At 36.1% G+C, this 16,428-nt stretch overlaps 1 protein-coding gene across 15 annotated transcripts in view; it reads right to left on the bottom strand.

Annotated features, from left to right (window-relative positions):
• The window catches only part of CAPRIN1 (cell cycle associated protein 1), a 42,348-nt gene that overhangs the window by 14,154 nt on the left and 11,766 nt on the right, over positions 1-16,428 (bottom strand). For 12 of the 15 annotated variants that reach the window (XM_026706944.2, XM_026706969.2, XM_026706962.2 and 9 more), the window contains exons 3-9: positions 15,879-15,941; positions 11,262-11,348; positions 8,021-8,259; positions 7,819-7,901; positions 2,568-2,705; positions 990-1,042; positions 819-905 (exon numbers count right to left, since the gene is read on the bottom strand). In XM_026706944.2, coding sequence (XP_026562729.1) covers positions 819-905; positions 990-1,042; positions 2,568-2,705; positions 7,819-7,901; positions 8,021-8,259; positions 11,262-11,348; positions 15,879-15,941 — 750 coding nt within the window. The remainder of the gene's footprint in view (positions 1-818; positions 906-989; positions 1,043-2,567; positions 2,706-7,818; positions 7,902-8,020; positions 8,260-11,261; positions 11,349-15,878; positions 15,942-16,428) is intronic. The other 3 variants (XM_087921320.1, XM_087921326.1, XM_087921321.1) reach the window with 1 other exon arrangement.

Genomic DNA, 16,428 nt, shown 5'->3' with positions numbered 1-16,428 from the left:
TCAATGAAATTATCATAAATATTCAGTGCTTATTACTGATACTCTACGCACAACCATACAGCTGCTGAAGTTTTGCATTTTCATCAATTCTCATCCATTTATATTAATATAAAGGCTCAAATGATATATGTAAGGATTTCTAGATAAATACAGTGTATAAAATAATACACTACTAAATACAGGTAGTCCTTGAGTTACAACAGTAGTTAAGGCTGGAATTTTGGTCACTAAGCATGTCACATAACCATATCACATAATCATGGCAATCCTTTCAGTCCCCATCATTAAGCAAGCACCTCCTTGCAACTTCCTGCCAGCTTCCAATAACCAAAGCCAGTGGGGAGCAAAGAGGTGCACATGTTGCCAGGGAGAGTGCACAAATAGCTGGTAAACACTGTACAAGTAGAGCCAATCTCAATAAGAATAGATGAGGGTGTGCAGGTGATTAGCACAATACAATTGCAGAGAGATAGGGGGAGGCTGCATAGTTGAGAGACTTATCAAAGCAACTTGCAATTTACCTTGCCATTTCTCCATTTACTTTGCTTGTTGCAAACTCTGATCATGCAAGTTGAAGGCAACTATTCCAAGTGTGAGCTGGTTGCCAAGCGCCCACTTGTTCAGCATTGTTGCAACTTGCAACTGTCACTGAACAAGTTGTTGTAACCCAAGGTCTTCTATATTTGGAGAAAATATTCATTCCTGTCAAAGGTCTTTTTGAGAACTGGTTCAAAATTAATTATTCAATTTTCATTACCATTATAAGTTATGAAAGAAATAACTTACTGATATTTTATAAAAGGTACGTAACAATTTACCTCAACAGTTTCAACTGTCCACTCATCTACTTGTTCCTTTTCATTATTGCTGAACTGAGCCTCTGCCATGAACTGTCTGTTTACATACTAAAATAAAAGTGAAAGAATATAACAATAAACCAACAACATTCATTCTAGAAAGGTGACTACAGTATTTCTACTAAAGAGTACCTCTGTTGATTCAACTTCACTTGGTTCAGTGTATTCTTCTGTTGGTTCTGGCTCTGTGAGGAAAATACACTCTTTACATAAAGCTTTATTAAAATGAATTTTATATTAATAATATTTAATTATTAAACTTCTATGCCTAATTTTCAGTAATTGTGGATGGCTCCAACAATCAAATAAATCACAATCAAAAAATAGTAAAAACATTCTTATTTATCTTTATCAGGGGTAGTCAACCTTTTTATACCTACCGCCCACTTTTGTATCTCTGTTAGTAGTAAAATTTTCTCTAACTGCCCACTGGCTCCACAGTAATGGTGATTTATAAAGTAGGGGACAAAACCCCTAACGCCCACCATGAAAGCGGGAACACCCACTAGTGGGCGTAGGGGCCAGATTGACTACCACTGATCTATATATTAGCTGTGAAGTAAAATTATAACCGTTTATTTCAATCCACAAAATACAGGCCTTAAAATCTAAGATATTTCATTATTTAATAGTTCTCTTGAACTGTATGTTTAAAAAATATTGTGCCCTTCTGAAAATATTAAGTAGCTGGAACACTGACTGTGTAACTCACTAATCTTCTCTTCTCTTTATTCCCTACCCCATCTGAGTATCCTAGGAAACATTTTAGCTCATTTTGTGGGTTGTGGAAATTTGAACAAGTAAAATAGATGTCTTGAGTTAAGGGATCCATCCCACCCATTAACATCTCTCAAGTCTGTTTCTTCTTGTTGGAGGAAACTGCAAAATGGATAACTCATATCTGAGAAACTTGGCTTCCATTTTATATATTAACCCTTGAATAAACTAAAGTCTAAAAATTATGGCTTCTCCTTGTAAGTTCTTCACTAAACATATACCCTTGTAAATTCAGAAGCTAACACCACTTGATTTAATAATGCTTTGCTAGCCTAGTTTTTAAAGGCTGGCCAATGTGACATACATTTGACCAAATTACTTTGTATGAAAATAAATGTGAAAACAATTTAAAAATCAATTTCTAAGTGTAGTGCAGGGGTGTCAAACTGGATTTTTTGGAGGGCCAGTTCAGTATTGTAGTTGTCCTCCATGGGCCAGCCGGGGGCTGTGGGGGAGGGAGATGGGACAGATGCTGTCCTGCAGCACCCTACCAGCCAAAAGGGAGCATGGGGGAGCCACGAGCAGTCCCTGCGCAACCCATTTTTGGCCTGGGCGGCCTCCTGAACCACTCTGCCAGCCAAAACGGGTCGCACTGGGGCTGCCCCCCCATGGCCCATTTTCACTAGCAGAGGCACTGCAGTACAGTCCTTTGCTATTTCCAGGCTGGCCCCGCAGACTAGATCTAAGCACCATGTGGGCTGGATTCGGCCCGCGGGCCTAAAGTTTGACTACCCCTGATGTAGTGTGAGTATAGCCTTTTATATACAATATAGCATAGTAAGCAAACTGCACTCAACAAATAAGTACACACAAGGTTTCAAAAATTCTACCATGAGTATTATAAATTTTGACTCAGAAATAACTCCTATTGAGTAAAGTATGAATCTTTAATTAACATGATTAGTATCAGACTCAATTAATTCTTTTAATTACCAGCTTCTGTCACAGAATCTTCAACTGCAGGTGCAGATGCTGTCTCTTCTTCTTCACAAAGTCCATTTTGATGATTGTGTGTACTGTCAAAATAACTTGTTTGAAGAACGCGTTCAACAATTTCTTTTAGGGCTTTATCTGTTACCATGAAAACATCACTTTTTAATTGTGTCATTTACCAAATATCTTTACATTAACTACAGGAGAGAGAAACTATCATTATGTTTCAATTATTCCATATTTTAAAAAGTATATCAATTTGAAAAAATGTTTCTATTTACAGAAGCATATTAAAATGCATGTATATTTGATGTAATATAACGTCAGCAAGCCGAGTGCTTTAGGACCACAGTAGCGCTGACTGAGCTATAATTTCCAAACCGATAGAAGCTCGTTGACTGGACAATTAAGCGTTTCTGCCTAAAGATGAAAGCCAATTTTTGCCATGTCCCTTTAGGGCCAGACGGAGTCGTGAACTGGGAAAGTATCAGTTGATAGAGGGGTGTGGTAAAAAAATAATAATGAAGGACTCAGTCTCTGGGCAGAAAGGCATGTATCTTTTTTTTTTTAAGAACAAGTTTTATTGATTTTTGAAGACAAACAAAACATAACACATAAAAGTATAAAGCCTCCTTTCTAAGAATTACTTATAAATTTTAACAAGGCAAATAAAGCATTATTTTTTAAAACATAGTTCCACATTATCACATTTCCTTTTACACATATATATCTTTTCCAAATTTCTCATTATTTCTCCCTTCACTTTTGTTCAATTATATTTCTTTCTATCAAAGTTTTAGTAATTCTCAATCAGTCATAAGCACACAAAATACATAACCTAAAGCAAAACATTAAAAAACCTCCTTAGTTGTCATTTATACATGTCTTTTCCCAATTTCTCTCCCTTTGGTTTCATTCCTCCAAGGTTTTATTAGTTTACAATAAAACATAACTAATCAACACACAAAACATAAAACATAGAACTTCTTTTGAAAAGTGGCTTAGCCCCGGGTTACATCTTTTTTGACAGACCTAAATCAAATTCATGCTCACCTTATATACCCTTTATATCTTATTAACCATTTTATATTTTCTATATAACTTCTCCCATCTTTTCACTCTTTTAATTATGTTTTATTTATTTCATCTTATTTCAAAATCATTATGCTTATATCTTTTGTCCGTTCTTTACCAATCTATTTATCTCTTCTCTTTAACAAAAAATTTCCCCTGTAATCACTTTTAAAGTATGACGCCTTCCCCTAAAGTAAAACTTAAAATAATACATAATTTCCATCTTGATTCTGCTTAGTACATTCTACATATTAAATCTTAAAATAAAAGAATAGTAAACTTATAGTATAGTTAAATGTATAATTTCCATTCTAATTCTAATTCTGATAAGTACATTGTTTTAGAATAAGAAAATAAAATACTAAAGTTATAATAACATTAAGACAATAACAAATTAAACTATAACTAAGCATTAATCATTTTACACATTCTCCTTAATATTTTATTAAATATTAACATCTATCATTATTAAACATTAATATTTTATTAAATATTCCAATAAACTATTTCAAATGCAAATACTACAATACTATCTTATGCACTCTTGCAGAATCTTCTTTAATTATGCACTATCTATTATCCTTCATCTCTAAAAAAAAATTTCTTTTTGAAATCTTGTTCTAGCCCGTGGCTTTTTTTTTCTTTTTCCCTCCCTTTCCTCTCCAATCTGGTCTTTTTGCCCCCCACCCCAGCCTCCCCCTTTTTAACTTCCCCTCTCTGTTGTAATTCTCTTTTCAATTGCTTTCTAATTCTCTTTTCAACTGCTTTTCAATTGCTTTCTAATTGCTTTCTTTTCAGCCTATTTTTCTTTTTCTTGGTTGTTTTATTAAATCTTAAATTCTCATTTTTCCTTCCTCTCTTCCCATTTTCTTTCTTAATCGAACTTTTTAGTCCATTAAAGATGGCTTCTTACTTTTCTTCTTCTTCTCCTTCCTCAAGTATGTGCTGATACGTAGAAACCGCCATTTCTAAAAAATGGAAGGCAGCTCCCAAGGAATCCCAAGGAATCTTTCTTTTAATTTTTCATATTCCATTTTTAGTTCATCAACAGATAGTGCCATTATAGGTTTTTAAAAACAACCCAGATGCTTTCAATCTTAAAGTAATTTCCAAATGTCAAAGTTATCAAACAATCCAAACAAACAAAAATTATTTCCTCTTCTTCTCTTTACAGTTTTTCCTCCAGGGGCAAAATCCCAAATGTATTTTAAAAGCCGTATTACAATTAATTGATGGTCTTGTAATCTTCAAGGCATCTCCTCCAACAAAGTTTTTTAAAAAAAATTCTTAGTCCTCTCCTCCCCACTTGTAACAGAGCTTATTTTTACCTTTAAAAAGCAGGTTTTTCTTTGCTTTCTCAGTAAGGAAGGGGAGTGAACTTTCCTTCAGCAGCACATAACAAATTCTTTTGGAAACAAATGTATCAATCCAAAGTCAAGTTTCCAGGGTGTTTTAAAAGTAACTTAATGTCCCGGTTCAGCCAAGAAAACTTCTCCTGGCTCTTCCTCCTGCGCAATCTTATCCGGTTGAAGATTTCTTTGTGGCTGCCATTACTGACAGCCGCTCCACCACCTCAGGAAAAAGGAGTCTAGCCGGCTGGGGAAAGGGGGTGCGATATCCCCAGACCCCTGCCCGGATCTCCTCTGTCTTCCGCTGCCCCTTCAGGGCAGCGACAACCCCCAAATCCAGTTGGATCGGGGGTACCTCAGCGGCGAGCGCAGCAGGGTCCCACAGAGAAGTGGATTCCTGCCGCCGCCAAAGCCTTGCAACTGCGAAAGGCATGTATCTTTACATGTGTGGATTCCAATCAATGTTCTGGAGAAAAGCATTTTACTGGGCAGGCTTACTCTAGAGAGAATACTAGTATACTGAAGCCTATTTGCTCAGGGCTTCTGAAGTTGTGAAGGGTTTCTGGAAGCTTCCAAAGTTGCATATGAACAGGCTTTGGGAAAGAAGGCCTGGTATGATCTGGAGATGCTTTGGGTAGACTGCATGGGTTTCTCGACAGAAAGGCAAGCAGCATGCAACAGATCTAGAGCACTGGGTGGTAAGGGCAATTATGCTGTTCCCCAAGGCTCATGTGACTTGGAGAATGTTGCAAGTCCCGGGGCATTACCAGCTTAGTCAGTCTGCTAAAGGCCTCAGGTCTTTATTTCAGATCCAGACTTGCATTGCTGAATGCATTGAGTAGGACAGCCTAGATTGGGAGGAGATAGGCAAGGGGGATAGTTGCAGCAGCACCATAGTTTTACGAGTATTTGTAACACAGCGGCATGCAATGGCCATAACTTAGGGCATACTTCCTAACTCTCTTGGTTTAGCACCATCACAATTTCAAAGCCACTGAACAATCATTAAGCAAGAATTAGCTGTATTGTAAAATTAACCTGGCTATCAATTCATTCTTCTTTGGTAGGAGGCATGAAATTTGTAATATTTTTCTGCATAATACGCAACTTGCAAATCCAGTTTCTGCTAGGAAGTATTTGCTAATCATTCCCAGCAATATAATACAGGGAAACCTTTTCTAGATGTCAATGCAATTGACTTTACATGTAGCATCCCAATATTTGTGCTGTGGCTCAGGCACTCATATTAATGTTATGTCATTACAGAAATAATATAAATGATATAAATCCCCATGATGTGATTTAATGGACATTCCTAAATGACCAACTTTCTTCCCAATTAGACCATTAACACAAATTTTAAAAATGCTCTAATAGCTAATAAGATTGCATGATTAGAAAACACAATTTAATACAGGGCTGTCAAACTCGTGGCACACAGACTGGATGCATCACGCACTGCCACACCCATGTCCAGTTTAGCAGAGGGGGGAAAGTCACAATAAATCACATAACGATGCCGTGATGATGCGAATTTGACACCCGATTTAATACGTTGATTATGGGCCATCAAATTGTTTCTGACTCTTAATGGCCACATTCATAACACTACATCCCTAACCTGGTCTTTAGGGTCTTCCAACAGTGAACCTATATAACAGAGTCCATCCACCATGTTGCTGATCATCCTTTTCCTCTCTATCCTTCCACCTTTCCCAGCATCAGAGGGTTTTCCAAAGAAATTATATATTTTCATAATGTGGCTGGACTAAGGTAATTTGAGTCTTCCTAGTCTTCTGTGTCTTGAGAGAGAACTGTTATTAGTTGATGGTCCTTTGATTTCTTGGCTATCTCAGGAGCCGTCTCCAACACCAAATCTCCAAAATGTCAGTACTCTTCCTTTCCTATTTCTTCAAATTCCAACTTCTGCTTCCATAGACAATCACAGGAAATACCATGGCTTGCACAATTCTTTGTAGATACAGAAACATTATGTTTTAATATCTTATCCAAGTCTTTTGTTCTACCAAGTATTAGTCTATGATAGGTTTTCTGACTGCTTGTTTGATAGTTGATCTCAAAAGGCAGAATCTATCCACCATTTCAATATCTTCACTATAAATTATAAGTTTGGTTGTTCTATCTGTCATTAGTTTGGTCTTTGTATTTAATTTAGTCCCATTTTTTTCACTGTGCTCCTTGACTTTTGCTATCACCATGTTGTCATCAGCATAGTATAACTTATTGATGTCTTTTCTTCCAGTTTTAAAACCATGCTCATATTCTTCTAATCCAGCTGCCCTTAAAATAACTTAGCATCTATGTTGAATAAATAAAGAGAAAGCAAAGCCTTGTCATGCAGAGTTGCCATCCTGGAACCAGTTTATTTCACAAAATTCTGTCTATATAGTGGCTTTCTGATCTGTGTATCATGAGGACAACAACATGTCTTGGGATTTCCATTCTTCTGAGTACATTCCAGAGCTTGATGTGATTAACACAAACAGAAGACTTTCTGTAATCATTAAAGCACACAATGACTTCTTTTTGGTATTCTTTGGCATTCTAAGTTATCTATCATGCATCAGCAATAATGTCTCATGCTCCTTGCCTTTTCTAAAGCAGCGTGAACATTTGGCATTTTCTTCTTTTGGATGATCCTAAACATTGTTTTGCTAGTATATAAAATTAAGGATACTGTATGAGAATTTGCAGTCTGTCTCTTTTATTGATAATACCATAAAACCACAGGTACTACAAATGATAAAGAACCACCCTAAATATTCTAAATGTTATCTTTTGAAAATCGTAAGAATAAAAATACTTACATGTTGTTCCACATATAGATTTTTCCTTCCCTTCCAATAGATCCCACAAATGAATGGATGCCTGTTCATATTGTTCATTCAACCTTCAAAAAAAGAAATTAAGAGAAATGTAACGTTACCTCAAAAGTTTCCTGTTGACAAAAAAATAATTAGATCACAATTACAATTCTGAATTATTTTGGCTTTATACTCAAGTATATACCTTATGTTCATGTCACGTTCAGGTTCAACCAGCTTGTAAAACTCATCAAGTATGGATAGTTCTGCTTCTGTTAATATAGATATCCCATTTGTTCCTTGTTTTAGGTCATTGCGCACTTCATCATCACCCAACTTGTCCAAAATATACTGCAATTCAAGTACTGTCTTTAAACGTTTTTGTTCAGCTTCTTCTCTCATTAACTGTTCCCGTCGAGCTGTCTTCTTTATTGTTTTTTGAATCTGGTGAAAAATATGTTTGCTTAACAAGTGTTTTAAAAGTAAACAAACTTAATGGTTTCTACATATTAAAAATCCTAAGCATCTTAACAGGAAAAATCCAATACTTAAAAACTATTTCAAATATTTTCAGTGTTTCTTGAAAAGTTTCTGAGAAGATCATAGCTAAAGATTTTCCTTCTCGCCGCACTATTTAACTAGATTTATTTTTTGAACAAATATATTTAACCGCCAATCTAAACAAGGAATTCTGGGATACAAGCAGAAATAAAACAAATTACAATTTCAACACAAACTAATCATTTCCAAATAAATTGAACCAAGGAGCCTAAAAATTATATCAATGTATCAAACCACACTCACATCAAAGATCCATTAATATACTGGGCCCACTGCTGGGGTAAGTGCCAGATTTTCAATATTCTGAAAAGCTAATAGGATCAGGGTTATCTAAATCTGAGGTGGAAGAATGGGAAGGAGGCTATTCCACAAGATAGGCCTCAATTCCTGGAATCCATCAGGTGACAATTCTTTATCACTGGGAGTCTGAAATCCACTCTGCCAAATCTAAAGGAACAGGCAGAAATCACTGGGAATAGAACTCCCATAAATAAACTGTCTCGATGCCATATAGAGCTTTAAAGGTGACAACAAAGATTCACCTCTTTAAGGCATAATTAAATGTAATTAGTCTTCTCCATACTAGCAGTCTTTTCCACTATTCCACCAGCACCAGATACTACTTCTCTCACCTCCCTTTTTTCACTGTTGTTTTATGAAACATTTCAGTATCACACATCATAAATGAAATCAGAATTCTTGATTTTATATTTTCTATTGCATTTGTGAAATTATACACAATGTACTTTGTCCTCCTACAGCTATCTTCAGTTTCTGAGAAATTTATCTCTATGGTTAGAATACTGAACAAGGCACAATACGAAATTGCTAGGCGGGAGAAAACATGGGACGGATCTTTCCAGTTAATTTATTATTATTATTATTTTTTAAAAAAATCAATAATGTCGAACACTAAAACAAATCTTAATGTCATGTAAAGCATCTCCAGTAGATAAGCTTTTGCCTTTACTTGAACATATCCATGCCAAAGAGAGTTCACTATTTCTCTAGATAACTAGTTCCACTGTACATTTGTTCATGGTGTAATAATTCTTTAAAGAAGTTTTCTTCAAATTCCCAAACATGTAAGTCCTTGGATTAAATAAAATCACAGTGTAATACAATCACTTGTGCTCTGGGGCAGGGAATATTACTCATTCTAAATAATTGAAAAATTCCTGCCTTTCCCCAAAATCTAAAATATCATGCCCCTGTTGGAATCTGATTCTGGGGGCGAGGCTGAGCAGCTGACAGGGAGTGGGGTGTGACTCTGTTGGCTGTGGAAAAAATCGGGGAAGGGGAAAGTCCAGCTGGGCAGAGCAGGGGAGAGGCAGAGCAAGGCAGAGGGAATTCAGAGGAAGATCCAGGCCCACCCCCTCTTTATCCTAGGGCACGCAGGTAGGAACGGAGAAGGGAGCAATGTGAGTTAGGTAGTTTACGGGGGAGGAAAGGGCCCTGATTCCCTTCATTAGCTGCAGCTGGGAATAGTGTGTTTAAAAGGGGAGGTTATGCACAGCAAGTCATGGGAAGCAAATAGTGAGTTATCTTTTATGGTCGAGGCTTATCTGGGTTCCTTCCCAACTGTGTGTGTTTTGTTAGCCTTTGAAGTCTGCAATTCCTTATCCTGCCCTGTCCAGTTAATTGCTGCAGCATGGTTTGTGTGGATTTTTATTTACGGTTTGTATGTACTTTGTTTTCGGACTGAATTTCCTTCATTTTAAAGACTGTTCTTGGGAAAGGTTTTTCTCCAGCCAAAGGTAACTGACATTGGGGGCAAAGTTGGATGTATTAAAGGAACTTTTTTGACTTATGTGACTGTGTTGCCTTTGTGCCATGCCCCGCGTCATCACATAAAATTAAAAAGACCCTGAAATAATGGATGTTTATATTTGTGTGATTATGTGCTTCTGGGCATGTGAGAAATTGTAAAGAGTCAATCTTTGTTCATGTTTATTATGCTTTTCAAATACCATCTTTTCTCATCATATGTCAATGCTGATTATCACTATAAACATTAGTCACACAGAGAAATATACTTATATTTCTGGAACTTGAGGGCTGAATCAATTTTTCCACCCACTCAATTTCCTAATTTACTTAATGTTGTTTTTCGTGGTGCTCAAATCAAGTTATTGATTCACAAATAGTTAGAAAACTATTTTCTATAAGTAGAAAATCTTAGACCATTCCTGAAAGTATTCAAAAAATATTTTTGAAAACGGTTAACATTTAACCGAATAAATGCTTTGTTTTGAATCTAGGACAAAGAATTTTGTTCCCGAAGAGCTACACATTTCAATAAAACAAATTAAATGAAACAAAACCCAAATGGGTAATGTTGGTGAGAATGGCACCCCTGTTCCTTATAGGATTTCCAACATAGCATATTTCAACAGCCTAACCTTCATCTTCCCAGAGCCTTTTACCCACCCGCCATCAATGTTCCAGCGTGAAATATCTCCCCTCCCAAGCTTTCCTGTACTTTCCCTTCAAACACCATTTCAATGTCACAACACATAATATCCTACAAACACTCTCAATGTTCTCTGCTATCAATTGAATTTTCTCCTTGAAAAGATTAAAACAGTCCTATTTTCTTCCATGCACAGATCAATATAATGTATTTTTCTATGCATAGAAAAGACCACACAAAATATGCAAGTTTCAATTAAGAACAGACCACTCCAAACTGAAGTGGAAACCTGGATATCCATCAAAAACTATTTTACGCATTTAATAATACATAAGAATCCAAGACAAGATGTATTCAGATTTCATAAACACAAGAAAACTTACATAATAAAATTACACATGCACACATACATTAACATAAATCTTAATTTTTCCAGACCTAATCTATTCTGAACCATCAACTCTTTACTTACATCTTGACTTAGAGCCATGAAACTCCTCTGCAGTTCCTTGGCAAATTCCAGATTATTACTGACTTCCTGGTGCTTTGACACAGCATCCTAAAGCAGAAGACAAAATTGATTTGGTCTCTTTAAAAGTATAAAAACTTGAATCTGTATTTCACATGTGTTTCTATTAAGGTTTGGTTAAATCTAACAATTTTACTTTCTATAAATGTAGCAAAATAGATACACTTTTTTACTGAAAACTGTCAAAACAAAAAGTTTTGAAAGGAAAGCAATTCCTAAACTGGAATCGTTCCTAGCAATCCAGAAATCAAAATTTGTTTCAGTTTCACCAACCCCCAAAAGTCATCCGGGCCTTTAAATCTTCAAATAAGTAAAGTGTGTCCAAAAAAAAAAAATCTCCCAACAACCAAAGATGATTGGTGTAATTTTTCAACTGATGCACTGAACCATCTTTATATTACCAAACTTCATTTGTTATCCAGAACCCTAATGCAGTACTCTTTTACCTGTTTTTTTTTTTAAAAAAAGCACACACACTGACATTTGTCACAATAGGAAGAGCCTTCAGGATTCCTACTTCTTGACTTCCTGTGAAGACATGGCCAGTAACTGAAATGTCCAGAAAATCTCCTCTCTGGACTGTCTTTTTTCCAATTCAACAACAGAAGGAAAAGGCTTCCTTTTAGTCTACTTGACTCTCTGAGATTAAGGAAGGTCCCAGAATAATCCCTCAAGATCCTCCAATAACAGCAACTGCCTGCAAGCAGTTTTAGAAGCCGGGCTTCCAAAATAACTGGTGAGCAGAAGCTGGGGGACAGAGTCGAAATCATGTCATTGTTGGTCAAAATATCCATTTTGGATTTTATTTTTCAAACGGACAAAAAGCTGTGGCCTTGATTTCTTAAGCAATTTATGAGACTATTATCTTTACCAGTTAAAAAAAGGCTCTCTTTGGATACAACCTATCATTTCTTTTTGAAGCTCTGAAATGCCATTTTTGAGATTTCTTTATTGGTAAACGACAAGGAAGAGGATTGCTAGAGGCAGCCAAAATAAGGAAGCGTGGAGTATTTTTTTTTCTCTTGAAATACAAGGGAAAAGTTTATGGTTTTAATCTACTACTTTTAAAAAAATTTGTAGCTCTGTATCATTTAGTTGTGAGTAGTTGAAATTTGCTGGTTTTTATGAATTCTGATTGGCTACAAAAAGGAAAAATAAAATAAATAAACAAACAACACTTTTTGACCACTAGGGGAGCTATGAGGATGCTTAACTCTGAGCTAGAGTCTGTTAAGAAAATCCTTGAACAGTCAATACAGAAGATCACCGTTTGTAAAACAGCCAAAATATATTAATAATAAAGAGGATATTAAAAAAGAATGAGACACAATTAGGTGTAAAAAAATTATCAATTATCCACTGAGCAACTTTACAGATATTGGACAATGCAAATAACCTAAGTGACATAAATCTGACATCAGCTTTTCTTATGATGGTTTGAGTACAATCCTCCAAGTGCAACTGAAACAAGAGTATCAAGTAAATTCACAACTTTCAAGAGGTCAATTCTGAGACTTTTGCTTTACAGATACAAACAAAGTTGATAATTTTTTGAGGAAAAAAAGATGATAGCCATCTTAACGGAGGAAACTTATAATCTCGAAAGATTTGCTTCAGACTAATTCACAACATCTAACTGAACAACTTTGGGATTTTTATGGATATAAATAAAACGGAGACCTTTTTCAAGAAAAGAGACTTGATAGACTCTACTAAGAAGCAAAATACTTTATTCTATAAAGACAAGCGGGAAGAAATGACTTAAATTTAATGTCTTAGTTAGTTAGGATGGATTTTTTAAAGTTTGATATATCTATTGAAAGAAAGTTTTAAGTTAGTTTGTATGTGTAAAATGAGTATGAAAATGCATGTCCTCTATTTTTTTAAGTAATGCTGAATAATTTCCAGTTTGTAAAATACTATTGACTAGATTTGAAAATAAGAGAAGAAAAAGATCCATTCCATGAGGATAAATTCAAGGGAGAGATTAAAATTTAATTAGCTAAATAGAGTTAACTGGACTTATATTGGTATGATATAGATAACTGAAAGAAAGTTCTAAGATTGTATTATATTTTGGATTCTGGGTTAAAAATGAAAGGTTTTCTCTTTTCTCCTTTAGATATAATTCCTGAGTATTTTGTAGAATTAGTAAAACACCAAAAAATTTAAAAAAAAGTTTTCTCCCTTTAGGGTTAAAAAAAAGATATATTTCTCACAGCAAAGAGAAGCAGAGGGTTAAACTGATTTTCTTTTTTAAATCCAAAGAACAGAACGTATTTAACCGTATTTCTATTTAAGGTTTTCTGCATGCAATGAAACAAAAATGAAACTTTGATTTTGTTTTCATTAACTAGATAGGCTTATTGTTATAGAAATGGCTTGTACATACTGTTGTGTAAAAGCAAAAAGTTGTGGTTGTAATGTTATCTTCTACTTGCTAGAGTCGGAAGTCAGTGTCTTTTTCTTTCTTTTTTCTCCCTTTACACTACATCTTCTTTCTTTTCCCTCCCTTTTCTTACTTTTCCATGACTTTTTTTCCTTTGTATTTTATACTTGATAAACTAATTTAATAATAAAAAAGATTCCTACTTTTTGAACACATTCATTCATGCAGTTTCTTCCCCTTAATTTGCAATATTTTTTTGCCTTTCAAATAGCAATAGCACTTACTTATATACTGTTTCACAGTGCTCTATAGCCTTCTCTACGCAGTTTACAGAGTTAGCATATTTCCCCCAACAATCAGGGTCCTCATTTTACTGACCTCAGAAGAATGGAAGGCTAAGTCAACCTTGAGCCAGTAAGACTCAAACTGCCAAACTATAGACAGCTGGCAGTCAGGAGAAGTAGCCTGTAGTACTGCGTTTTAAGGCTGCAACCATCATCCCCGTTCCCCCCAAAAACAAATATGAACACTCTCAATGACTACAGGTCCATAGCGTTAACAAGCTCCATTATGAAGGTTTTTGAGCGACTAGTTTCACAGCACATCAGAGACTGCCTTCCGCCCTCCTTTGAACAACATCAGTTTGCTCTACAGAGGATGCTGTGGCCATCACACTTCACAGAGCAGAGTCATCTGGAGAACAAACAGAGCTATGTAAGGATACTCTTTGTGGACTACAGTTCTGCGTTTAACACTATCATCCCAGATATATTAGTAACCAAACTGTATAATCTGCAGGTCCCCACCTCCACGTGCTCCTGGATTAAGAACTTTTTGACAAACAGACCACAGTCTGTTAGACTTGGCCCCCACCTTTCTTCCACTATTACACTCAATACTGGTTTCTCCCAGGGTTGTGTCTTGAGCCCCCTGCTATATGCCTTGTACACCCTTGACTGCTCACCAAGCCACGCAACAAACACCATCATAAAGTTTGCGGACGACACGACCATGATTGGTCTCATCTTCGGAGAGGATGAGACGGCATATAGAGCAGAAGTAGAGAACCTGTCTGTCTGGTGTTCACAGAAAAATCTATCACTGAATGTCCATAAAACCAAAGAACTGATTATGGACTTCAGGAAACATGGACAGGACCACGTCCCACTCATCATCAACGGAGAACGAGTGGAAACTGTCCCTACGATCAGATTCCTTGGCAAACATATTTCAGCTGATATCCCCTGGTCCCCTAACGCCAAGGCCATAGTGAAGAAGGCTCAGCAGCGGCTGCACTTCCTGCGGGTTCTCAGGAAAAACAATCTGGATGAGAAGCTGTTGCTGGCTTTCTATAAAGTCTCTGTGGAGAGCACTCTGACATATTGTCTGGGTGTGTGGTATGCAGGCTCCACAGTTGAGGATACGAAAACTGTACAGAGGGTGATAAACACAGTTCAAAAGATCATTGGTTGCCTTCTGCCCTCCCTGGAAGACTTAGCCAGGTCCCGCTGCCAAAACAGAATCAAGGCCATCACAGAAGATCCCTTATGCCCTGGTAATTATCTTTTTGACCTGCTGCCGTCTGGACAGCGCTTTAGGCAATAAAATCCCACACCACTAGACTAACAAATAGTTTCTTTCCCTGGGCCATCTGAACCACAAATAAACACAAAGTCACTACTTTATTAAGATGTGAAAAGATGTGAAATCTCAATACCTCATTCAGATGTATAATAATATATTACAGTACAATCCATACTCGGCAAAGCATCACAGTCAGTGTTGGATGTATATTTTGTGTATATTCGTAGATACTGTACTCTCAAATTGCAAATGGAGACATGGGTACTCTATTTTTCTTATCTTTAATTTTAAGTGTTTTGGTTTTACTGTATTGTGAACAGTTGCTGGGGTGCATCCACAGTTTCGCTGTACTTGTACAATGACACTAAAGTTCTTCTAAATTCTAACCACTGCACCACCATGGCTCAAATAAAAAATAATAGGAATACAATGAAAAGCATATATATGATACTGTACATAATGAAAAAGCACAATGGTTAGGGCCAGTTATTCACAAGACTGCAGCAGCTACAATAAAATGAAAGAATACAGTCTAAAGTTGTAAAATTCTCATAAAATTACAAGAAATTATTTAAAAAAATATTTACCAACTGATCTTGGTTAAGGCGTTCTCCTCTGTTCATTCGATCTTGATAATCATCAAGTTTGCTCTGTAAACAAGATAAAACTTTTACAATTAAAAATTGTAAGTTTAACAGAATTAGATGAAAATGTCTTGCATCAGAAAATCAGAGTTTCTCAATCTTTCTATTTAAAAGGACAAAGCACAATAAATTTTATAAAAACTTAGGAGAAAGGCAAATTTAGTTATTACCGTACCTTTCTTAACTGAATATTGCTACACATTTACATTATTTCCATTACATATGAACTGTTTAATCTCTAAAAAAGGGAAAAAAAACAAGAAAAATAGTAAAAATGAATCATGCTAATTTATTTAGATGGGCATTTGCAATGGACTTCAGAGATGCACCTTCTCTGTGGCTACCTCAGGCCTGAGAATAGACCCCCAATTGAAATTTGAAGGACCCCCCCCCCACTCTTTAACCCTTCACGTTAGCTCCTCTCACCCAGTCAGGTAGACCCTGTGGACCCTGTCAGTTACAGAATTCTGACTGGCAGTGTCCAGGAAGACAG

Source organism: Pseudonaja textilis, chromosome 1 (assembly GCF_049901715.1).
Source record: "Pseudonaja textilis isolate UNSWEBS1 chromosome 1, rPseTex1.2, whole genome shotgun sequence".
NCBI lineage: Eukaryota > Metazoa > Chordata > Lepidosauria > Squamata > Elapidae > Pseudonaja > Pseudonaja textilis.
This window is presented reverse-complemented; position numbering and strand designations above follow the sequence as displayed.